Source organism: Haliotis rubra, unplaced genomic scaffold (genome assembly GCF_003918875.1).
Source record: "Haliotis rubra isolate DU_JTF1 unplaced genomic scaffold, ASM391887v1 Scf581, whole genome shotgun sequence".
Taxonomy (NCBI): Eukaryota; Metazoa; Mollusca; class Gastropoda; order Lepetellida; family Haliotidae; genus Haliotis; species Haliotis rubra.
Window position 1 is genome coordinate 462,380 of NW_025767281.1, and position 25,587 is coordinate 487,966.

The following is a 25,587-nucleotide window of genomic DNA, read 5'->3' on the forward strand; positions in this document are numbered from 1 at the left end:
TCTGCTACTATCAGTCACACTTATGTATGTACAGTCGGGGTTTATTGCCATGTGGTAAATTCCTATAATTCCACAAATGGCTGTTTATCATAGAACATGTTTCTTTGATAAGAAAAATAGTTGTTGAAGCTTCCATAAAATCCACACTCAGCCGATTTTAAATAAAATGGAGAAAACTTTTGAGATCCAAGATTTGTGTCCATGTGTGGCCCATTCTAAAGCAATCATTATGTCAAAGGGTATTCCATTCTGTCTTGACAGTTTTTTAGTAAAATCTTAATATTTCAATGCTTTGTTTTGTCGAGTATTCTTCAAAACCATTTCACTGTTTAGAGCTCAATCTCAAGTCGATCTGAGGTTGTAAGAAGGATGAAGAGGCGTTTTGCATGGCATTGATTCACCTGATAGTATACTCCCTAAATGGATGACGCTTAGAGCATAGAAGAGTGTACCAATGCTTCAGAAGGTCTTGAGATAATTTCATAAGTCATTCACCCTGCCTTAATACACTTGCGTTAAAGATGGAAAAGGTTCTGTGATCTGCTGTCGCGTAGTGTAACCAAAGAAAAGAAACAAGAAAGGTATACTATTAATTGAATTATATTTCCTGGTCTCTAAAGTATAAACATGTAGTTGTACGAGATCAGATTGTATTTGTAAAATGGAGATTTGTTTGTGTTCACTTTCATCGGTATTCTCCACTTGTAACACCATTTACCAGACTGGTACTAAAAGGAGTGCGTGAGTTTTGTTTTACGCCGCTTTTAGCAATATCACAGCAATATCATGGCGGGGGACACCAGAAATGGGCTTCACACATTGTACCCATGTGGGGAATCGAAACCAGATCTTCGGCGTGAAGAGCGAACGCTTTAGCTACTAGGCTACCCCACCGCCCCTGGTACTAAAAGGGCAATATCATCTTGGAACAAAGGTACATATATCATTACATGTTAAAAGTATGGGAGTTACGATCTTCTTAGCGCTAGCGGTCCCTTGCAAAGGAAATAAAACCACTTTCGACAGTCTTCCCTTTCTCACAGCCTTGTGGATGTCTTGAAGACATGGGCTTTTCCTGGAAAGAGACATACAGTTTTCCAAAATTGTCTCCACCACAACACACAGCCTGGGGTTTTTTTCAGATAATTGTTAGAAAAAATAGTTATGTTTCCGCAACTGTTAAACAAATTGCAATGTCTTACACACAAAAAACAACACTTTGCCGCAGGATGTTTGGAAAAAGACAGGTATTTATGTCCAGAGTTTTGGATTGTCTCTATATAAATCACACGTGCACCCATCCCCAAGAAAATCTAACCCTCAGCCCCTTCATAGGCCATTAGAGAATGATGGTGAGTAGACCAGTTATTACAAAGCACTCGTTCGACGAAGACCCGCGTTCCATTCCCCATATGGATACAATATGTGAAGCCGATTTCTGGTGTCCCCCGCCGTGATATTGCCGGAATATTGCGGAGTAAAATCATTCTCACCCACTCATCAGAGTGTGGTACTGTATTCTGATGGTAGATGTCCCAATATGTTTGAATATAGGATGCTCAGGGTACAAACTATTTATTTCATTCAATGCTTGTACATCTTGTACAATTTTGGATAATATTCAATTTCTTCCTCTGAAAACCGCCGTAGCTGGTATACGTCTTATAACCATGAAAGCAACGCGAATTCCTGGCTGGGCTCCCACTTTGCGTAAGCGGGCAACTTGATATAACCAGTCTTTCAAAGGGAGCGCACTCCAAATATTCATGCGTTATGTTTACAATTTGTCAGAGAAGAGAGTCATCCTCAAACGATAATGTTTGTTTCGGAGGCAGAAACATAAGCATATCAGATGACAACATTTTAGTCAAGAAGGGCTAGAAGCACATAACGAAGAGTACTTACTCTTTAGACTTAGAATATACTGTTGCAAGACTACGGTAAGTGATTTGTCTCGTCGCACAGAACAGTGAACTCTGTGAACAGCACAACTATCGGCGTGAATACGTTGGGAAATACTGACCACTATGTGTCTCAGACGTTTTTGCTTAGACTTTTCTCACAGATTTGTGGTTTTAAATGAAATTTACACCACAGACAGAAATTGAATGTTCAACATCGAAATGTTTACAACCATTATCTGATTAATAGAATGGAATCACCACATTAACAATCTATTGATGTTGTTATTATTAAAGTTTGTTTTATTTATCTAATGCCAACAGGGATAATTACTATACACATGATCATGTGATCTATACAGAGGTACAAATAAGCTGCGTATCTGCGTAAATTACGCAAATATGATATGAAAACTCAATTTCTATTCAGTCTATTGCGTACAAGTACGCTTGAATTTTTGTAAATACTCAATAAATGTGATCTTACATGCATACACACGAAAATGTCAAATCTTAGCTTGCATACCGGTGGGTAGATAAAATAACTGAAGTATACTGAGAGGTTCTATTTCAGGACATGAACTTGACAACTTGCAGTCTTTCTTATCGTTTCTCATATTATAAATCAAAATAAATAACAAACATAAAAATTTAAACGTTACTATATTTTCAAATTTAATGGAAAATGGCAAAATACCCAATTGAGTTTGAGTGGGGTGAGTACAATTTAATTGGTTACTCAAAGAAAAATTAGGATACGCAATTGAGATGAACACAGGTGAGTACATAACTCAATGACCCAAACAGTTATCTTGTAGCTCTGTCTATAATCAGAACACTCAGCTGAACTTATTTGTCTCTTGTTATTTCAGGTTGCAGTCATGTTGACCACTAATTAAGTGTCACTTAGATCTCTGGCTATTTTTAAAGATGGATCCATACGTGTCTACTCAGGTAATGCATAGAATGTTGTTGTTGACGATGATGTAGATGATAATGATGATGAAGTACATCCACCCACTGATCCATTCTCACAGTGTTGCATTTTAAGATAATGATTACTTGTAGAGGAGCTTGAAAAAGATGAATCATATTAAGCGAATCAGTAGATGATAGCAGAATGGCCATGGGGAACAGATCTCACTACGTAGGTGCATATTTTCAGAAACCAAAGAATCCAAGTTACTAGTTCGGTTCAGTTAAAAGTTGTTTGATTTCTGATATCATCGATGTACAGCCTAGATATCTAAAATCGCCGACAGTTTGCTAGCCGACAAAATTCCTACTATATTTCAGCGAGACTTTTCGGCCTACAATGTGTAACTGTGATTGTCAAAAACGCTATATATTTCATCAACAAAAGTGTTTAGAATTGACTATTTCTGGAGTAACATACACTCTGTTACTGTAACATTGCTAATGCATTGTTGATATGTTGCAGCCATCCATTGCAGGAGGCTATGGGTCTGAGTTTGAATCCGATGCTGAAGAAAAGAAGAGGAAGTAAGTTGATTAATATAGAGCTGTGTATATCCCGGTTTAAGCATGTGTAGTTTTGTCACCAGCACCTTAGGTTTATGTGGTAATATTTTGACATGTATATTCTATGCCAGAACAACATACCATACTAATTTTTATTCAATATATTTCAGTTGTTTTGGTGAAAGGACAGAAATTTTATATTACTGAAGTTTACAAGTTTGGAATGTTTACTTTTTGCCATTTGATGATACTATTAAGCTCTGAGGTAAAGTAACTGTCTCCGTGGTGTAGTGGTTAGAGCATCCAACCAGAGAGCGGAAGGTTGCAGGTTCGATCCCTGGCCATGTCATACCAAAAGACGTTAAAATATGGTACTTGTTGTTCCTTGCCTGGCCCTCGGCATTAATGGGTAAAACATGGACTGGTCGGCTCGGAGTCAGTATAATGTGTCTGAGTAGGGTATTCATGCTTAACTGTGGCATGGTATCTCAGTGAGCTAGCACTATAAAACCAGCTTAAGTCTGGGCTGGTACAAGCACCCACGCATACACACACATGCACATGGTCATATGAGCGAAGTACATCTTCTTAAGTTAAATCCCATTTCACCACACCCCACCTTGCCTCTGAGGTAAAGTGTGTGTTTCATGTAATTGAATGCCTCTTGTGGCTGTCCTGAAATGATTTTCAAACATTTTTTTAACATATGTTAAAAGAACTGTTGTGAGACTGACCATTTAACATGAGATGCATGTGTCAGGGTATTCGTGTAGCGGCCATAAAATGTCCGAGTCAAATACAGGGATTTGAACCAAGCACCTTCTGATCTGAAGTTGGACTCCTTTCCACATGACTAATAGAGTTAACCCCGTCAGCAAGCCGACAAGGTAAGGATGTCATCTGTGGGATGACTCCACGACCTGCTACATTCATACACTGAGTTTTTGTACCTCCTAGGAAGGACCTGGAGAATCTGCTGCCTCAGAAGAAGAGGGGAACTGGAGGAGTCGCCAAGAAGAGAGAACTTGAGGATGAATATAGCAAGTGAGTAACTTTGATGCAAGTATGTCATTAATATGCAGCAGGTTAGTAGCTGTGATGCAGCCAGTGAGTACCTGTTATGCAGCCAGTGAGTGGCAGTGATTCAAGCATTGAGTAGCCGTGATGCGGTCAGTGAGTGGCAGTGATTCAACCATTGAGTAGTCGTGATGCAGTCAGTGAGTTGCAGTGTTTCAACCATTGAGTAGTCGTGATGCAGTCAGTGAGTGGCAGTGATTCAACCATTGAGTACCTGTGATGCAGTCAGTGAGTTGCAGTGATTCAACCATTGAGTAGCTGTGATGCAGTCAGTGAGTGGCAGTGATTCAACCATTGAGTAGCCGTGATGCAGTCAGTGAGTGGCAGTGATTCAACCATTGAGTAGCTGTGATGCAGTCAGTGAGTGGCAGTGATTCAACCATTGAGTAGCCGTGATGCAGTCAGTGAGTGGCAGTGATTCAACCATTGAGTAGCTGTGATGCAGTCAGTGAGTGGCAGTGATTCAACCATTGAGCATGCAGTCGGTGATGCAGATTCAACCAGTGAGTGCAGCAGTGAGTGGCAGTGATTCAACCATTGAGTAGATGCTGTGATGCAGTCAGTGAGTGGCAGTGATTCAACCATTGAGTCAGTGAGTGGCAGTGATTCAACCATTGGTAGCCGTGATGCAGTCAGTGAGTGGCAGAGTGCTGTGATGCAGTCAGTGAGTGGCAGTGATTCAACCATTGAGTAGCTGTGATGCAGTCAGTGAGTGGCAGTGATTCAACCATTGAGTAGCTGTGATGCAGTCAGTGAGTGGCAGTGATTCAACCATTGAGTAGCTGTGATGCAGTCAGTGAGTGGCAGTGATTCAACCATTGAGTAGCTGTGATGCAGTCAGTGAGTGGCAGTGATTCAACCATTGAGTAGCTGTGATGCAGTCAGTGAGTGGCAGTGATTCAACCATTGAGTAGCTGTGATGCAGTCAGTGAGTGGCAGTGATTCAACCATTGAGTAGCCATTGCAGTGGCAGTGATTCAACCATTGAGTAGTGATGCAGTCAGTGGTGGCAGTGATTCAACCATTGAGTGATGCAGCAGTGAGTGGCAGTGATTCAACCATTGAGTAGTAGTGATGCAGTCAGTGAGTGGCAGTGATTCAACCATTGAGTAGCTGTGATGCAGTCAGTGAGTGGCAGTGATTCAACCATTGAGTAGCTGTGATGCAGTCAGTGAGTGGCAGTGATTCAACCATTGAGTAGCTGTGATGCAGTCAGTGAGTGGCAGTGATTCAACCATTGAGTAGCTGTGATGCAGTCAGTGAGTGGCAGTGATTCATTGAGTAGCTGTGATGCAGTCAGTGAGTGGCAGTGATTCAACCATTGAGTAGCTGTGATGCAGTCAGTGAGTGGCAGTGATTCAACCATTGAGTAGCTGTGATGCAGTCAGTGAGTGGCAGTGATTCAACCATTGAGTAGCTGTGATGCAGTCAGTGAGTGGCAGTGATTCAACCATTGAGTAGCTGTGATGCAGTCAGTGAGTGGCAGTGATTCAAGACATTTCCAGCTCAGATAATTTGGTACAAGTGTAACAAGTAGTGTTTGCACCCAGCGTTCGAAATAATCGCCGGCCCGGAGGCCCAGCGCTGGTTGTTATTGTATCGGGCCGGCAGTTTCAGATATCTGCAGGCCTTTGTGGCCTTCAGTAAATAATCTGTCAATTTTTTTTTTCAACTGGAATCTTTCCCATAATTTTTTTTCTTTATTAACATTCGGGAATCATCCATGATCCATCATGTTACGAATACCCGACAGTTTCACTTCCTGGTATTTCAGCACTTTGCCCATAGGAATGTCAACACCAGTCTTTAACAAGTAAATTAAAACCTTCTCTCTCCGCCATAAGCTTCGCTAATTGATTTTGTAGAAACCATGTGAAACTGTGTACAGTGTAGTCTATTTTGAATTTATTGGTTTGATTTTAACAAAAGGGCCTGCAGATTTTAAAGCCTGCAGGTGGCAGCAGGCCCTAATGGCCAACTGGCAAATTAAAGTATTGCAAACACTGTTTGCAATGGTATCTCCATTCCCTCGGAAACCAATCAACCAGTTAAGCTGAAACTTCACAAGCTGCTCTGCCAAGTAATGACATCTGAGTTTGTTCAAGTTCTTTTAATCCTATTTTGTGCTTACCTGCCTTGGTAGCCATTTTGAAAAACTTTAATGGCCAAATTTGCTGTACAGTTATCTATAAATGGGACCTTTGTGTTTTGACAGTGCTCTTAAATGCTCTTAAAATCACTGTAATGTTTTTTACCCTGAAAATAAGTTTCAGTTCGGAGTGTTTATGCAGAAAGTATTTTGGATATCAGTGTTGACATCAACTTTTAATTCCAATGTTGGTCTACTTTCTGCATATCCAGGTGATCCTCAGTGCCACTGCACTATTTTCATGACTGAATGACGAGGTATATTGTATCAGATAAAAACCAGGATGTGTTGTGTGTTTCAGAGAAGAAGGGAAGATCCAGCGCTTCCAGATTCTCAGTATGGATGCAGTATCCTTGAAGAGATGAGAAACGCAAGAATGTAGAGATGTCATTTGTGCAAGGATACCACTGTTAATGTTCCCTCATAACTTCCAAGATATGAGGGGCGGTGGGGTAGCCTAGTGGTTAAAGCGTTGGCTCGCCATGCCGAAGACCCAGGTTCAAATCCCCACATTGGTACATTGTGTGAAGCCCTATTTTCGTGTCCCCCGCTGTGATGTTGCTGGAATATTGCTAAAAAAGCGGCGTAAAACCAGTCAGTCAGTCCAAGATATGATCTGGTGTACCCAACCAGGATATTGCAGGACTGTTGCTAAAAGTGTGTGTCACTCACTCACACATGCACGCACGCACATTACCATACAGTTCCTTATTGCTCCTTACTTCTACTAACTGATATCTTGAGAGTAAAAGTACATCTAACCTTGGAATGACTTAGGTTAGTGGTGTTATTCCATGACAACATCATGGTATGGTCATTAATTACATCACCCAACCTTCAAATATTATTTTCTTTGTTGTTTTATCTGAATCAGCAATATTCCAGTTGTATGCAGTTTGTGCGCAGTAGATACTGGACCTCGACAGTCCAGTGGTTGACATCAAGAGCAACACAAATGTGATATAGTGACAGTGTCAAAGAGCATGACCACCTGATCTAGTCTGTCCTTGCAACAAACAGGTGGCTCTGGACCTATGTAGTAACGAAAATCCCCATATGCTACCTTCAAGTAAGTTTAATCCAATTTATGACAAATTAGGCTTCTGGTTACCACATGCAGTGTATCATCTTCCTTGACTTCACACAGTACGCCAGACATAGGAAGTACATCAATGACTACCTACTGTACTATGGAGGATCTAAAAAGGATTTCATACGGGACACGTGAGTTTCATTTATGATGTTACTACATTTGACGTCAGGCAGTAGAGGGCATTGGAGTTTGGACATCAGTGTCATCGGAACCTTCATTGGTTTCTGACATCATATAGTTCACTCATGATTCAACTGACAAAACCTTCAGGAATCGAGGAAAACAGCTTAATACTATGATCTTGGTGTATTTGCTGCTTGTCCTAAGTTGAGGTAACGGATCCATTTCAAAATATTACCAGTACAAATGGAATGAAGTGTTCAGACACCAAGATATGAATGTACTTTACTCAGATGTATGGGACAAAACAGTGTATGAAATAATCGGAAACCTAGGTGTAAATTTGCTGGAACGTCAGTCAAAATCTAGCCGCCTCTTGGCGGTCAGACCAGTCTTATTTCATACACTGATGTAAAAAGGATATTTACTTCAAGTATCTTAACTCTCTGGGAAGGAGTTGTGTTATATACTCTTACTACCCTTCTGTCATACATCTTTGGCCAAGGGAGAGAAACTGTGGGTGTGACTGACTGCAGTGTTCGAAATAGCCACTGGCCCGCTAGCCCGTGGCTAGTAAAAATTCAATCAGGCCAGTAAATCTCCACAGTCACTGGCCAGACTGGCTAGGGAATTTTCATAGGGTCAGTTTGTAAATATATCACTCTCTCCGACTTGTTAAGTTATAACACACTTTTAAATCATTGAAGATTATGGCCTAATAAAAATGTTCATCATATCAGCAGCTTAATGATGAAACCCGTGTCTTCATTCAAATTTCGGGCTTGTGAATTATTTTGCGGGCTAGTAACTTTCAGGCATAGCTAGCCTAAATGGCTAGCAAAATTTGGAAACTATTTCACACACTGATTGACTGTAGAACTGGCCAGTGGACATTATGACGTATTTGGTCAGAGTACAAAGCATTGAGTGTGGAATACACCTATAGATATTGCAATCAAAAGAAATAACTGATATTCATCAGACAGTTTCAGCTGTACAAAAGAGTAAGACTCCAGTCCTAGATAGGCTTATTAGCAGCAGATGTCAAGACAATAACACATTCTGTCACTTTTAACCTTTCAAATCTGTTTTTCTTCAGGTCTAGGGACAAGACTGATTTAGACGTTATTCGAGAGAATCATCAATTTCTATGGGATGAGGATGATGAAGATGACTCATGGTAAGACAGATTCCCAAAACTGAAGATCCTTGTTCTTCGTTGTCCATTCTTACTTGGCTGAAGCCAAGAATACCATATTTGCAGTACAAAGTGCTCTACTTCAATAACGTTAGAGAACAATCTGTAACCATCTGCATAAGCACCCCCTTCTGAGACCTAAAACTCATGTGACAGTAGGTAAGTTTTGTGTACACATTATGGATTATTTGCAGAAAACAGCAGAGTAGAAGGTAATAGAATGACTGATTAGAGACATTTATGACAACATTATTTAGACAACAGGTTCCTGTGGGCTGTCTTATTTATTGTATAGTCAGGACATGTTTGTATTTGCAGGGAGAAGAACCTGGCCAAAAAGTATTATGACAAGCTGTTCAAGGAGTATTGTATAGCTGACCTCAGTAGATACAAGGAGAATAAGGTAAAGGAAGATGGAAACAATGCCACAACCCTCCTTCGAAATTTCATCATGGAAAATAGTGTTTTAATTGATTATATCAGTGCTTGAGAAGCTCCATTCTCTTGATAGACAGAAAGTTTCTCATAGTGAATTTATAGTATATATTTTATTGCTTTTGCTTTCTGAGAATTTAAAGTTTGACTTGAAATTTGACAATAATCAGATCCTCACAGAGATAATATATGGATTTAGTACATATCAGGTCTCTTTTTCCCAGATCGGGATGAGATGGAGAGTTGAGAAGGAGGTGGTGGATGGCAAAGGTGAGACAACTCTGTTTAAAGCCCTCTGTCTAAGGATCTGACTGGCCAGAATACTATCAGAAAATACAATGAACACAACCATATTTATTATATTTTCCTGACCAATCCGTTTGGACTGAAAAGTTTTTAACTGTAACTGAATGAATCTATATTGATTTCATGTGTTTTTGTTTAAATTTATGTATGCAGTTGGACACAGTTATCTCCAGATCCAATATCCAGAATATACCGATTTTGCCAACCATGTTTTGTTGTTCCAGCCTCTCAGTAGTACTGGTATAAATGGCTGTGTATGCCTGGATGTTTGCAAAGTCACAGAATGGTGTGGCTCATTTGGCATGTTGAGACATATCTCTAGCACACTTTTCAGAAAGGAAGGATAACAATTTATGGACGTGTTTTTCAGTTTGATTCAGTCATTCTGTGCTTTGTAATTGATATTAACCACAAGTTACATTTGAGTATGATTTTGATTTTAGTTGAATAATCACACTTGATTGAATCTAAAATTGTAAAGTTGAAATGTAGATGTTAGCAGTTATCTCCCTTGATGTAGTTTGCTGCACACTGTAACTGACTGAAGTATCCCTAAAATATCAATAGTTTTTCCATTGAGGACAAAACGACTAGCCTGGTGACTCCAGTGGCGTAGAACATTCAATTCAAATTTGCTTGTATATTGATAAATACATAATCCACCCAAATAACATTATTGAGTTTAAATGATTGTTCATTCATCCATTTTGAATATAAAACTCTAACTGATCATAATGTATAGTGTAAAGTATAATTTCAGGGCAGTTTGTGTGTGGAAACAAGAAATGTAATGAGAGGGAAGGCCTGCGGAGCTGGGAGGTCAACTTTGGTTATGTGGAACACGGAGAGAAGAAGAAGGCCCTAGTCAAACTACGTCAGTCAATACAATGTTATTAGTTCAGAGTATTGCGTCAATTCATTTTTCATATGACCAGTGCTAACTAGTGGTGGTCCGATTAATTTAAATAATTGAAAATTGGTTGCATTAACAATATTTTTCACACGATTGGTTTTGTCAGTTACATTTCATGAGCACAACAAGCTCGTTCCAAGTCATGATTGAATTTATCTTATAGACCCCAAGAAATTTATGTTCTTTCCTTGTCATCCTTTAAAGTTGTGTAATTTGCACAAAGAAAACCCCAAATGAATATATGTTTTTGTGCAAACAAAAATAACCAGGAATATTTCATAAATGACGCTAACCAATTATTTTCGATGATTGATCGGTTGTAATGAACCAATCATCAATTATGAGATTTTAGCCAATTCCCAACATTAGTGCTAACCCACAAGCCCAACAAATGTACAACTTAAGTAACAAGAATCATTGATTTGAACATGTTTATATTTTTCAGGGTTGTGTCCTGATTGTTCTTACAAACTGAACTACCGTCACAGGTATGAGGACACCAACCACCTCTTTCTGTCTGTCACGTCTCTCACTGTTTTTACCAACCCTCTGGGGTGGGGTGGTGCTGAAAACATTTGCTCATCATGCGACCCGGTTTCCATTTTCTACATTGGTACAATATGTGTAGCCAGGGCTCCAGATAACTTTTGGGGGAGCGAGTGTACTTACACATCATATTGCAAGTGGAGGTGTACTGAGAATTTTGAAGGAGTACTGACATGTTTTTGTGTGAGCGAGTTGGTGATGTGGTTTGTCTGGACGATTCATCGATCACTATTTCCAACCATGTATTTGTATTTGAAGACGTGTGACAAATAACTGAGCGGCCGTGTGATGCGCGAAATGTCAGGTCCGACTGGATATAGGAACAGTGTAGTTTTTAGCCAATCGAAAAATAGCAACGCAAGTGATTCCTACTCTCGGGGTTTCCTCATGTGTCAAATCGTGTTTCGCAAAAGAAACTTGACAAGTATTTATCCGAAATTGATTTCCATTTGCACGATACGCATGGAAATTAAATGTTAGATGTACAAAGGTATTTATGTGCGTACACGATACGCTTGAAATCATATATTATGTCGTACTTAATTGATTTTGAGGCATACATTACGCCTGTACGCCCCTTATCTGTAGCCCTGTGTAGCCTATTTCTGGTGTCCCTCTTGATATTGTTTGAATATTGCTAAAAGCTGTATACAACCTAGCTCCCCACCCTCACTCACTCACACACACACACTCCCTCCCTCCTTCACTCACTCACAACTAACTTCTGAATTCATGGACATGCAGAAAGATTTTGGATCTGAACCTTTTACCTCAACCCTTGAAATTTGACACCTTTCATTTGAATCAAATATATTTCTTTTGATGTTGTTCAGGAGTGGCAGATTATCACAGTTGGTGAGGATATGAAGTGTTCATTAATTCAGATTATGTACTTCAATGATTTCAAACCTGTTGATATTCAAAGCATTGCTACAACGCTTTGGCTATTTAATATTGTCTTTATGTCTACAGAGCGAATGAGTAAATATCACAAAAATCAGTGGTGTGCATAATGCATCCTATACATTCCTTTTATGTAAAATTTATGGTAGGAAAACACACAAGGGTAATAATGTCTTTATCATATATCATTTTTAAATAAGTATATTTTAGAATTTGACTTTGTGAACTGCCTCATTTATCATATAGTGACAAATGTCTTTTTTCTGTGTTTGTGTATGCTAAAACTTTCACATATGTGAAGAACATAGAATATGTATACATACAGAAAGGCCTTTGTGCATGTTAACAGTGCACCTACATGTTTAGATTGAAAATATATTAGTTCCTTCACTGACATGATATGTAGAATATATTTTGATAAAAGTAATGATTTACATCCGTTCATACCTGAAATATATATATAGCTTGTCAGCATATCATCATTCTAATGTAACCATCTTTATCCTGGCTAATTTACATACACTCATCTGAAACCTACTGTTTTAGTTGTTAATATCTTTAAGTCGTGTAAGTCATCACCATGATGTTATTGCTAGTTCCCATCTCGTGCACATGGGATATGTGTGCCTTGCAGCTCTTATTGTAGTAACACAATGGGAAAATGTCTCTAGAAAACAGGGGGTGGTGGGGTAGCCTAGTGGTTAAGGTGTTCGCTCGTCATGCCGAAGACCAGGGTTCGAGTCCCCACATGGGTACAATGTGTGAAGCCCATTTCTGGTGTTCCCCCCGTGATATTGCTGGAATATGGCTTAAAACCATACTCACTCATTTCAGGGCTGAAAACAAATTTGAAATTATCACTTTATTCCATTTGGTTCAAATAACTGGAACATGACGCTTCTTTCATCCTTCAAAATTCACTCAGGTCCAGTTGTCTTGGACTGCTATTGTTCAGAGGACAAGTAACAATCCAGTAATGTCAGTGTTGACTGGTAGCATTTGAGGGCTGTAACTCCAAGTTTCAATACTTCCATTTGCTTCAAACTGGAACAGAATATACCTGACAGAAGATGTGTTAACATTTGTGACCTGTCCATGTGGGACCAGCAGCAAACTCTGAATAATGGTGTGTTTAGGTTAACACCTGTTCTATTGACTAGTCTATAAAAAAATAGTTTCTTAAGCTTTTGTGGTAGATCATGGTACATTTCTGTCATGCCTGTGTTTGTGTCAGCTCATCAATTTTTAACATAACAAATATGTTCTGTACATTTCCCAGGAAGAAGGAAGTTTTGCCCAGAAAGAAGAAAGAGAAGGGTGAGAGATCCAAGAAGAAACACAAGTCTGGTCACAGTTCATCATCAGGTAGTACATGCTTAACAACCTGTGAAGATCCGGGTTAGAATTGATCTTCAGTAACCCATGCTTGTCGTAAGAGGCGACTAACGGGATCGGGTGGTCAGGCTCGCTGACTTGGTTGACACATGTCATCATATCCTAATTGTGTAGATCGATGCACATAATGTTGATCACTGGATTGTCTGGTCCAGACTCGATTATTTACAGACTGCAATCATTTTGCTGGAATATTGAATATTGAGCAAAACTTAGTTTGCCTTGTCAAGTGGTGTTTGTGAAAAGATTTCTTTAATTCAGATGATGAAGCTGAAGAACAGGAGAGTGCATCAGTACCTGCAGCAGGAGACCCTGGTCAAGATGCTCAGAAGAAGGCTGAAAGTGAGAAATCGTCATGGGAGGGACCTGCTAAGATTGCTGAGGAAAAATCCAGGTAATACACAGGGACAATGCTGTAGTGTTTGATGAATACTGATATCCTGTATACCTAATATTTGCTTTTTTCTTACCTTCATGTGAAATACTTTAATTTCATTGGTGAATGACGCTTTAACAAGTTTCCATGTCCCCCCTCCCAGGAGGGTGACAACTGAAAAAATATTTCCTGCTGCCACGTTAACCGCTAAAGTCTCCGCTGAGAATCTTTATCGCTAACAATGGTATGACGTCATAATATGATGCATGCAGTGCACGGAGGTCAAAAACCGTTCGATTAACTGTTTTGCAGTTCATTATGCACACATTTATTTTACCGACTTTCACTGCTTATTTATACTATTTTATACATTTGCATCTTTGCACAATCAAATTAAACATAATTAACTATTTTTATAGCAGTTTTCAGAATATGTTGCACTGATTTTAAAAATCCAGTCAAGATGCAGACGCCATTTTGTTTACATGTCATCTTCAAAATAAAATAAAATGATATTTTGTACATTTAACATGGTGGTAAGATAAATATGTTAAAAATTTCACCCTCGGGTAATACAGTCTGATGTACGCCTTTTTCTAGCAGTGTCATCCCTCACCAACCGGCTTGGGTGACACTGCTACAAAAAGGCATACATCAAACTATATTACCCTTGAGAGAAGCATACAACTTATAGCTCTACATAACCTTTTTGATGTGGGCATGATAGGGTAGCCTTGTAGTGTAAGCATTCACACATCACGCTGAAGACCCGGGTTCGATTCCCCACATGTGTGAGGCCCATTTCTTGTGTTGCCCGCCATGATATTGCTTGAGTATTACTAAAAGCGGCGTAAAACTAAACTCACTCACACTCACACTCTTTAATGTGTTTAATGTTTCAGGGAAGAAGAATTTGATGACTATTTTGAGGATATGTTTTTGTGAAGTCACCAACTCAAGACACTGGAATGAGAGATGTGATCTTCGGAAAATGTGTGTCAAGTTTGAAGATGCTCATCTTGAGGCCTTTACATGGTTCTCTCGCTGATTGCTCTTAATGGTTGGCTGTATTGTGGGTTCATTCATCTACAGGCGTGTGACAAAACCTTGTATAGACTTGTATGAACTGGAGTATGCTGGATGGTATGTGAAGCTTGAACAGAAGGCATGAAAATACACATTAGTGATGCTTGTGACAAAACCTTGAAAGGACTTTGTGGCAGTTGAACAGAAGGCATGACAACACACATAAGTGATGCTTGTGACAAAACCGTGAAAGGACTTTGTGGCAGCTGAACAGAAGGCATGACAATACACATAAGGGAAGTGTGGCGAAAATCATACTTTAAATGCATTATGGTTAGGTTCAAGGTTAAGCTTTTTATTAAAAATAGATCTATTCTTAAGCATAGAATGATTAAAAAAACAGGTTACAGGTGGAAATCTTTCCTACTTACGTGCAATGCAGAGATTCGAAACATTTTTGTCAGCAATGTGTGGCAGTGTGTGTACATCAAACGTACCACCTTGTGACGTCATATGGGACTTAATTTACGAGATTGCATGATAATTACCGCGATCCACGAATCAGAGTTATCCACAAATTTAGGTTACGGTTCTGTAAATGATGCTTGTGACAGAACCTTGTACAGTTGACTGGTGCTGAAGGATAAAAGTCTCTGACACTGGTGCTGAAGGATCAAAGTCTCTGACACTGGTGCTGAAGGATCAAAGTCTCTGACACTGGTGCTGAAGGAGCAAAGTCTCTGACACTGGACTGCTTTTCCTTCCTTACTGACTGGTATGTTTTTTGAGGAAATGACTAATTGTTTGCTGGTGTGCTGAGCAATACCAGCGGTGGACCATACTGCAACACCTCCTGTTAACTCAGGACTGGTCAGCTCGGAGTCAGTATAATGTGTCTGAGTGGGGTATTCATGCTTCACTGAGGCATGGTATCTCAGTGGGCTAGCACTATAAAACCAGCTTAAGTCTGGGCTAGTACAAGCAGCCGCACATACACATACACACACATGCACGTCGCCATATGAGCGAAATATTCTCAAGCACGACGTTAAACCCAATTTCACCTCACCTCACCTCACCTTCAAGATGTCATGATTACAAAAGATAAAATGAAAAGTTGTTGCAGGAATTGTCATGAATGCATGTGCTTCTCAGAACTTTTGTGAATCCAATATTAGCCATGGTAGCCTGACTTAAAGTACTGTTTGCTACCAAATTGTTCACAGCTGTCTTGAATGTATGTTTATGTGGATGCACTCTGAGTTTGTGGATGGGTTTAATAGGTATTTTAATCACTTATATGTGTTTGCCACCATTTTGTAAATTTATCATTTCTTTTTCTTATTTTAATATGTTTGAAAAGTCTTTCCATCAGAAGCATTAAGAGGCAGAAAGAGAGGAGGCAGTTTGTTAATTCCAATGATTAGCACTCGAAATTATAAGAGGTCTCAAGGGAGGCAAATAGTTATCTTTAGTGAGTTTAACAGTCATTAGCTTCAAAAGGGGCAGATTATCAAGTGCCTTGTATGTGACTGTGTATGTGTTACACCCAATATGTGCAACTGCCCATTGCTTGCATGCATGGGAAAACAATCAGCTGTTCATTGGCAATAGTTATGAATGCAAAATAGTTCTCCAAATTTGACAATATTGGCATGTGAATGAACTCTTTTCTTAATTTACTTGTACTTTTGGGGATAGGCAATAGCTACATGCGATAGATACATCATCACAATCAAGGTTTGTTCCAAGACACCAGCTGCAGTTTTCAGTAAAGGATTTGAGTAAAGGTGCACATTAAATACAACAAAAGCAAAACCGATTTTATGGTTTCAAAATTAAAAAGTTCTTTTTATCTCTCTTCTGATTTGAATATCATTCCTGACATGAGTCATTCTAAGTGGAATGTGAAACTTGAACAGATGACATTACAAAACAGTCGAATAATCTTATTACACTGTCATTGGTGGTATGTGAACCTTGAACAGATGGCATTGCAGTACAGTTGAACGATCTTATTACACTGTCATTGGTGGTATGTGAACCTTGAACAGATGGCATTACAACACACATTGATATTGGTATTATACTGCCATTGGTGGTATGTGAAACGTGAACAGATGGCATTAAAATACACATGAATATTGGTATTAGAATGTCATTGATTGTATGTGAATTTGAACAGATGACATTACAAAACAGCTGAACAATCTTATTACACTGTCATTGCAGGCATGTGCAACTTGAAAAGTTACAAATCACTTGAATAATGGTATTATTGATGGAATGTGAAAATTGAAAGTTGGAGAGGATATTGTGTTAAGAAGCTGAATAAGGAAATATGTTGAATAACTGCATTAGAATCCACAAGGCATCAGAAACGGAACCTATGTATTGTATAAACATGTACGACTATATCTTTATGGAATCACCAACTTTTTGTTGGGCTTCCGTGTATTTTCCCCGAGGGACATTGGTCACTCAACTCCACTTGTATCTCTTATTGCTTCAAGTATGGAACTGGAGACCAATTATACCGGAACATTGCCGCGGGTAATAATTGGAATCGGCATCTGTGTTTGGTCTGAACTCTTCCAAACATAGGAGTACGTCCGCACTTTGTGCCTGGGGTCCAGATGGTGGTCATTGAATAAAATTCTCATTCTGATACCTGACTTTGTCCTTTCATAAGGTACCCGTGAAGATATGGGTTAGAATTGATCTTCAGTAACCCATGCTTGTTCTAAGAGGCGACTAACGGGATCGGGTGGTCAGGCTCGCTGACTTGGTTGACACATGTCATCGTATCCCAATTGCGTAGATCGATGCTCATGCGGTTGATCACTGGAATATCTGGTCCAGACTCGATTATTTACAGACCGCCGCCATATAGTTGGAATATTGGTGAGTGCGGCGTTAAACTAAACTCACTCACTCGTTCCTCTGATAAGGTAATAATTTATTGTGTATGTGACAATCCTTTGAAATAATCCATATAGAGGTACAGATAAGCTGCATATCTGCGTAAATTACGCAAATATTTATGTGAAAACTCAATTCCTATTAAGGCTATTGCCTACAAGTACGCTTGAATTTTTGTAATACTCAATAAATGTGAGCTTACATGCGTACTCCCAAAAATGTCAAATTTTCACTTGCACCGGTGGATAAATAAAATAACAGGTATATTGAGAGATTCCATTTCAGGACATGAACTTGGCAACTTGCAGTCTCTCTTATCGTTTCTCATATTACAGATAAAATATAAACAACAAACACTAACATTTAAATTTTATTGTATTTTTAAAATTAACGGAAAATGGCAAAATACCCAATTGATTTTGATTGAGGCGGGTACAATTTATTTGGTTACTCAAAGGAAAATAAGGATACCCAATTGAGATGAACACAAGCGAGTACATAACTCAATGACCCAACACGTTATCTGTAGCTCTGTCTATAAGAAGAACACTCAGCTGAACTTCTTTGTCTCTTGTTATTTCAGGTTGCAGTCATGTTGACCACTAATTAAGTGTCACTTAGATCTCAGGCTATTTTTAAAGATGGATCCATATGTGTCTACTCAGGTAATGCATAGAATGTTGTTGTTCCATAGATCGGAAATTGACACATAGGAAACAGGTATTTGGACCTTTCTCTGGTTTTGGAACGGAGACAGTGGTTTTACGTGTCAAGGTTTTAGGCATAGCCCTAGATGTCCAGCAAATATTTAGTAGATCTTGGATAATTTTCATAGAATCGGGACGATGCATCTCATAACATAGCTCATCTCCTTCAGATTAGGAATTGTCGTGTTTTCAATATGGCATCCGTTGATTTCATGGTTATCGTATGGGAGTGGAGTCATATGAGTTAAAAATGTCGGAGATGTCCGGTGTAAAAGTGGTTCCATAAAATTCACCAAGGAAGTTATCAGATATAACTGTTTTCACGTATTCAAGTACACGTGGTATCTTAGCCTTCTGAAAATTGGTCACTATACCGCCGTCAATGTCTAAAACATTAATATGATGTGAGCATTATTGCTACTTTTGATTGTTGACTAGGCAGAATATAAAGGAGACAAATCTATTTATACTTGAAACATAGTTATGTCAGCAAGAGCGTTTGGACGCTGGAACGGCATGATGAAACTAGGCAAGTTTCTTTCTCACCACCAGATCACACGGAAGTGAAGAGCGACTTCCTAGACTTGTTTGTTTCTCACTTTTTTAGTCTTCACTTTGATGATGAAAGTAGATAGTTTCCCTGAAATTTTTCTTTTGCTGTAGAAGCATGGATATTTCAATAAGTTTGTGAAGTAGGGATATGTAAAACGTGAAGATTTTTTAACATCAATGCCTTTTAGAAAGTGCTCAAATATGTAACATCTGTTACTCGTTACCATTTCTCAGTACAGTTTCTAGTTCCTTTTGGGGTTGAGTCTATCCAGGAGTCGAACCCACTCTCTCAGAGTTAAGCACCTAAACGCCAGCACACAAGGTCAATGACTCACCCAACCCACCGCGGCTTCCGCAAAAATGGAAATCTGTCAACTGGAAGTCCAGATCACGTTTTTCGTGCAGCTCTCTAAAGAGTGTAAATTGGCTCCTTCAAATAATATTTCAAGATTACTAGTATCTGTAAAGTTGCCGACTTTGGCTTAAAACGGCAATCACTCACGCTTATCATTGTTGAGAATGGAGCTGCTTATGTTTAAAACCTCAATGCAAAAGTAAGTGAACATTACATAACGCTGCATCAGCTATTTTTGTCTATCATCAGAAACAGATTCCATTTGGCGAAATGAGTAAAACTGCTGTGGGAATTATATGAATGGAGCACTTAAAATTAGTGAGCTCACTTGGGGTTTCGCGAAAAGGGCAAGCTTGTCCTGCCCTACGGGTAACATCCACTGCTTCATGAAAACTCCTATAAACATGACAAATAGCAACATAGTCAGTGGGTCTTGTTGCTCCCTTCTGTAATTCCATCACTGTGACCCTTACATGTACGTTTTTAGCCGCAATTGCGCTAAACAATACTTTCTAGCCATTGACGCATTCTTGTCACAAATGGCGACTAACGGGATGTGTGATCAGGCTCGCTGACTTGGTTGACACATGTCGTCGTACCCCAGTTGCGTAGATCAATGCTAATGCTAATGCCAATGCTAATGCTGGATTGTCTGGTCCAGATTTGATTATTTATGGACCGCCGCCATACAGCTGGGATATGGGATATTGCTGAGTGCGGCGTTTTGCAACAAACAAACTTGCAATTGAGGTACTCTTTCGTCTTACATGCCGAATAGTGGGTCGTAAATGTCTCTAATATACCACCCATTACGAGAATCGTTTTCTTGCAATGTGCATATATGGTTGACCACAACGTAAAACGACCCGTGAAGATCCAGGTTAGAATTGGTCTTCAGCAACTCTTGCTTGTCGTAAGAGGCGTCTAACGGGATCGGCTTGTCAGGCTCGCTGACTTGGTTGACCCACATGTCATCGTATCCCAATTGTGTAGATCGAACACAACGTGAAATACTAAATCACCTTGCTGGTTCAGTGGGCATCTGACCCCACTGGTCAAACCCAGCTCCCCAATGGTCAAACCCAGCTCCCCAATGGTCAAACCAAGCTCCCCAATGGTCAAACCAAGCTGTCAAATATTTTCCAACTCCCCTGACAACGCAGATGATGTCTTCATGAGTACCAGTAATCTTACGATGGTAAGTCAGAAAGATGACAAACGCATGGCTTTGAGAATCACTTTGCTTTAATAGAACAAATGAGTCAACAAGAAATGTATGAAACTGGAAACGAATGTCTGAGATAGTGTGTACGACTATTGATGTTACCAATATCACTTCCAACATTTGAACTCTCTGACTTCATATAAACACGGTTCTAATTGCAGACTCGATCCGATAAGCTGACTTTCATATTAAGGTAAAATATGTTGTCTTAACTTTTATAAACGGAGGTATGTATTTCAGTGTTATCAAAACAAATTTTGTATTGGACATGGAATGACTTCTTATGCTGAAACAGACAGGAAGAACCAAACGTTATATATATTATAGACAAACTTTATGAATGACAACTTCTTTATTTCTAAAGTTTGTCTACGTTGTACTTCCCAACGTCTTAAATGCTATTTATTTATATTTACGACATTTATTGAATCGGCGATACCTTATTATAGATTTTACAGCTTTATCCCCAACAGACGCTTCCAATAATAACAAAATGAATAATAGCAGAACTTCAGACTGTGAGCATAACATACTTTTATACTGTGTGAATCCAATGTGAATACTTTGTGTCAAAAAGGGAGCACGAATGATATTTGGTGTTAGGTATGAGAAAAAAACGTTTAATTCATGTACAAACACATGAGAAACATAAATATTGCATATGTACACGTAATATCACAAAGTACAGATATATTTACACTGTGTTTTTGACAAATGAGAACACACGATTACAGTGGCTACGTGCAGGTCTTTCAAGTGAGTATCATTGAAACACGTTATTCGTCATCACAACCGCGTGGGTTGTATCTCCATTTGCAAGCAAAAATACATTTTACATGTGCAATCCAAACGAAAGATATTGATCCTTCAGAAATTAAATTAATTAAATTACCTTTTAAACAAGATTGATTATGTTATTTAAGTAATGGTAACGCGTACTATAACGCAGCACTGCGATGAGGAAGGTAGACGTTATAGAAATTACCAGCAAACCCGGAAGTGTTACTGCATTAAGTGAAGATTCATGATGCCCCTATTAATTAGCACTTACATGATTCAAATTATACCTTAATACCCAAGGATTGATAATCATCTCACACAAAACTATCATCATATTGGAATAAAAACACACATAATATACGTATAGTTCAGTTTGATTCCGTTAAAACTTACGTCATCAATATCCATATTCTATTAATAAATTACTAGGATAAATATATATATATATATATATATATATATTATGATAATGACATCCTATTGTCAACCTCACGTTGTGCAGGAACAAGCACATTGTCATTCTGTTGATTGTCAGTCACAATTATTCGAAATAATTGTTTCAAATTAATGCCTTTGTCAACTTTTTCTACTAACATGCCCTTAACAGGTAAATGACTTCATGTAACGAGTTCTACTGTTGGTATTAATACGATGCTACTGTTGTGACGATGTGCTACAAAGTGATATGTTAATGATAGGGTTTGGTTTAAAGATGCTTTGTTCGGTAGTAACAAGAACGAATGGTAAACAATACATATAAATAATGAAACCGTATACATCGCATGATACGGTTTCGTAATTCGACAGAGATTGAGGTATATTCAACAAACTGTTCAATAGTGTAACATCTTGTGAGACACATACAAAAGGTTAACATTGGTGTATTGATGCATCCTGTCCTACAACATGAAAAACACGTCTTAAGAAAGCTTAGGATCTTGGTGTATTATGCCATATTGCTGAATCATCTCTATTTCATTTGTGGAACATTCAAAACACTTCGGCATATCCTCATAAATACAAGGTTTATACTTGAGATTCAATCTGACTTTAAGGTAGAGTGGGGCAAGAGTAGTAATGACTGATACCACTCGTGTCCTCGATGAAACGAAGCAGAAATGCTTGATTTGATGTCTACATTTTAGAAAAGCGTGTTACATGTATGGACAACGGGAACTGCCGATGTGTTCCGAATGACACAATCCACATGTCCGCGATAATATCTGACAAGACTTATCACAGTGTGCTTCTGACTCTGACGACACATTCTGACACATTTAATGGAAATTACAGGGGAAATTCAGTGTAAACATGCAATATCACAGATGTGGCCTCAAAGGTATTGAAATCGACCTGTCTAATTTGACAATAACAGCGATAACTAAATGGTTCCCGTCGTACCAGATATTTTTATCATTTACATCATGCATGAAATCTTCCAACATTTGGATCACGTCGGCAGTGTTTGAAATTAAATACCACGCTCATGTTACACATAACTCTTTAGAGCATTTTAAACCACCAAAGCAAGAATGATACAATGTAACAAACGTAACCACAAAAGTACCACAGGCGTGCCAACTGGCCCAGAGTGCTCACGATTATGAGATGCAAATTTCCAGCACTTTCAGCTATATTCACATTATCAATTGTTAAACTTGTTCAAATTTCTTCAACTACACAGATCCAGGTTTCAAAATAGATTACGTATTATATTGATCCTATGAACGGTACAGATTTGAAAAATCTTAAGAATTGCGAGTTGTTAAACCTTTAAATAACAAATGACGTACCTTAGCATAAACAGACTTATTTCAGAACTTTTGGTATACTTTCCCAACTATGAAGGGGAATCTGAACTATAAACCTGAATGTGAAGACATATGCGTTTCTACTATGACCACTGTGGAAGAAGTAACGGATCTTCTGGGATAACAGTGAACAAGAATGTGAAGATATCAATGATTCGTATCTTTTAGGACAACCATGATCAAAAGTATGAAGAAACAGAAGTTTGTTTCGAATCTACGTGGACGAAAGTGAACCAGATAATGATATACTTTGATAAATTTGAGTGTTCACTGAGCAATTTCAAGGAATCAACACCACCAAAATCAATGAAACTTATTGTTTAAATCGTTCACTGATGGCAATACGTTCTATGAAACACATACTGCCAATAAGCCCTGTTACTTTTATTCTGGTCAGTCAAATAAGACTGACTGACTGACTGAATTTAGTTTTAAGCCGCTTTAAGCAATATTCCAGCAACATCACGGTGGGGTACACCAGAAATTGGCTTCACACATTGTACCCATGTGGGGATTCGAACCCGGGTCTTCGGCGTGACGAGCCAACGCTTTAACCACTAGGCTACCCCACCACCCCAGTCAAATAAGAAAGAATGATAATGTATGTAACATAATATGGAAAGTAGAATCGAGAGGCCATCCATGTCCAGAAGATCCGTCCATTAATAATATCTTCGTGGTCCGTGAAAACTATATAGTCACTGTGCCATTTAACATCAATAACCAACAGATCCATTGGATCAGTTGACATCTATGACAGTTTACACCAAGCGTCATCAGATCCACAACCTCAGTCAACATCCTCAACCCAAGTCAACACCAAGTGTCAACACATCCATGTTGTCAGTCAACATCTGGGAAAACATATCCACGTCATCAGCTCAAGGTCCAACAGAACCATAACATCATTCAAACGTCCATTATGCCCATGACAAGAGACATGAGGCCCACAAGGTACATCATATCCATTCAATACCCAGGACACATATCTATGTTTCTGTCACCAACAACATCCACAACAATAAGGGCACGTCTCAATTTCATTCAGCTACAAGGTCAATTAGATCCACATGGTCAGTCAACACCAAGTGCAAACAGATCCCTTAGATAACTCAGCTCTTCACTGGGTCCATATAATCGCCCTTGTATCCATCGGGGTCCTACGTTTTAATCAATTACGTCTTCTACGTAGAGCAATGATCACAGCCTTGTATTGCCTTCGTCCATTGCCATCTTCTTTCAGATGCATCTGGTAGTTCTAGTTTGGCACTGAGAAAGTTGCAAGTAAAGGTGCATAAGGTCGTTTCAGCTCATGACACAGAAGCCACTCCTTTGCTTTTTACTTTTGCTGTGTTTGGGTGAGAAGTCTGAGTCACACACTGAATCTTGTTTGATGGCTTTCCGTGCAGGTGATGTTGGTTGATACTTACTTTGAGGTGCTTTATGAACGGATCTACTACTTGCTGGAGGACTCTGTAGGCAGATGAAAATGGACAATATGGAATATATGACAATAAATAGAAATGTGCGTCTAAGCCATTACATAACCTATTGGCGTCCGAGATTGACCAACGTTAAACAAGGTAAATGGTATCAAACGCTGACAGATTTAGGAAATGTATAACACTCAATAACACAAATACAGTCCTTCATGGCATGTCTTTCTTAACACTTCTTAGCCCGTTCAAAGTAGTAGACGAGACATATAAACGACTCATATAATATCAGGTAATCTGAATATACAAAGCTCCCAAAAGTCCATCCATCTACGGGTACGTACTTGTTTCTTCATGAATTCAGAATGTGTTACATGTTATCAGAACACGCCCCTGCGATAAGAATTTCAATGGTACCTTTCACCTCAAACAATGAAATTTATCATATAAATAGAACATAAATGTAAAGTAAGTATATACATTTATGTGAGAGAACAATGACAACACAGACGTTGGTGCATTTTTTTGAATACATTATACAACATTCAGATAAACGTAATAACATGGATATTTCGGTGGAACATCTATACATGCAGAGCATATTTTCCGAAGTAATCATTTCCAAAATACACCTTCTATGGTGTCGGGTGGACACATATTTTGATGTTTGCCTGAAAAGGTTGAATTTGTAATATTTGTAAATAGACAGTTATGTTAACTTGGCAATGTTAACTTTCCGTTGCAGTCAAAATTACACGAACTCTTTCATCGTAAAAGCTTGTTCAAAATACTTCTTAAAAATGTTCCACTGCATAGTCATTATTAATGACAGTCCCCTAAGAAATGCCTGTACACTAAACGGTTATATGTCATCTACCG

General features: G+C 38.8%; 2 protein-coding genes across 7 annotated transcripts in view; one reads left to right on the plus strand and one right to left on the minus strand.

The window, feature by feature from the left end:
- The first annotated feature begins 1,763 nt into the window (after nt 1-1,763).
- Nucleotides 1,764-15,210, plus strand: LOC124254774 (protein FRA10AC1 homolog). Its single transcript, XM_046688626.1, has 14 exons — nt 1,764-1,940; nt 2,774-2,855; nt 3,343-3,404; nt 4,341-4,427; nt 6,911-6,956; nt 7,757-7,833; nt 8,922-9,002; nt 9,339-9,423; nt 9,680-9,725; nt 10,522-10,635; nt 11,120-11,162; nt 13,403-13,488; nt 13,780-13,912; nt 14,797-15,210. The coding sequence occupies exons 2-14, from the start codon at nt 2,832-2,834 to the stop codon at nt 14,837-14,839; spliced, it is 927 nt and encodes a 308-aa protein (XP_046544582.1). The 5' UTR covers nt 1,764-1,940; nt 2,774-2,831; the 3' UTR covers nt 14,840-15,210.
- Nucleotides 15,211-20,683: 5,473 nt separating this feature from the next.
- LOC124254766 (cGMP-specific 3',5'-cyclic phosphodiesterase-like) overlaps nt 20,684-25,587 on the minus strand; it is a 143,739-nt gene continuing 138,835 nt past the window's right edge. For all 6 annotated transcript variants that reach the window (XM_046688620.1, XM_046688619.1, XM_046688617.1 and 3 more), the window contains one exon: nt 20,684-24,745. In XM_046688620.1, the coding sequence (XP_046544576.1) occupies nt 24,578-24,745 (168 nt within the window). In that variant the 3' untranslated portion in view covers nt 20,684-24,577. The remainder of the gene's footprint in view (nt 24,746-25,587) is intronic.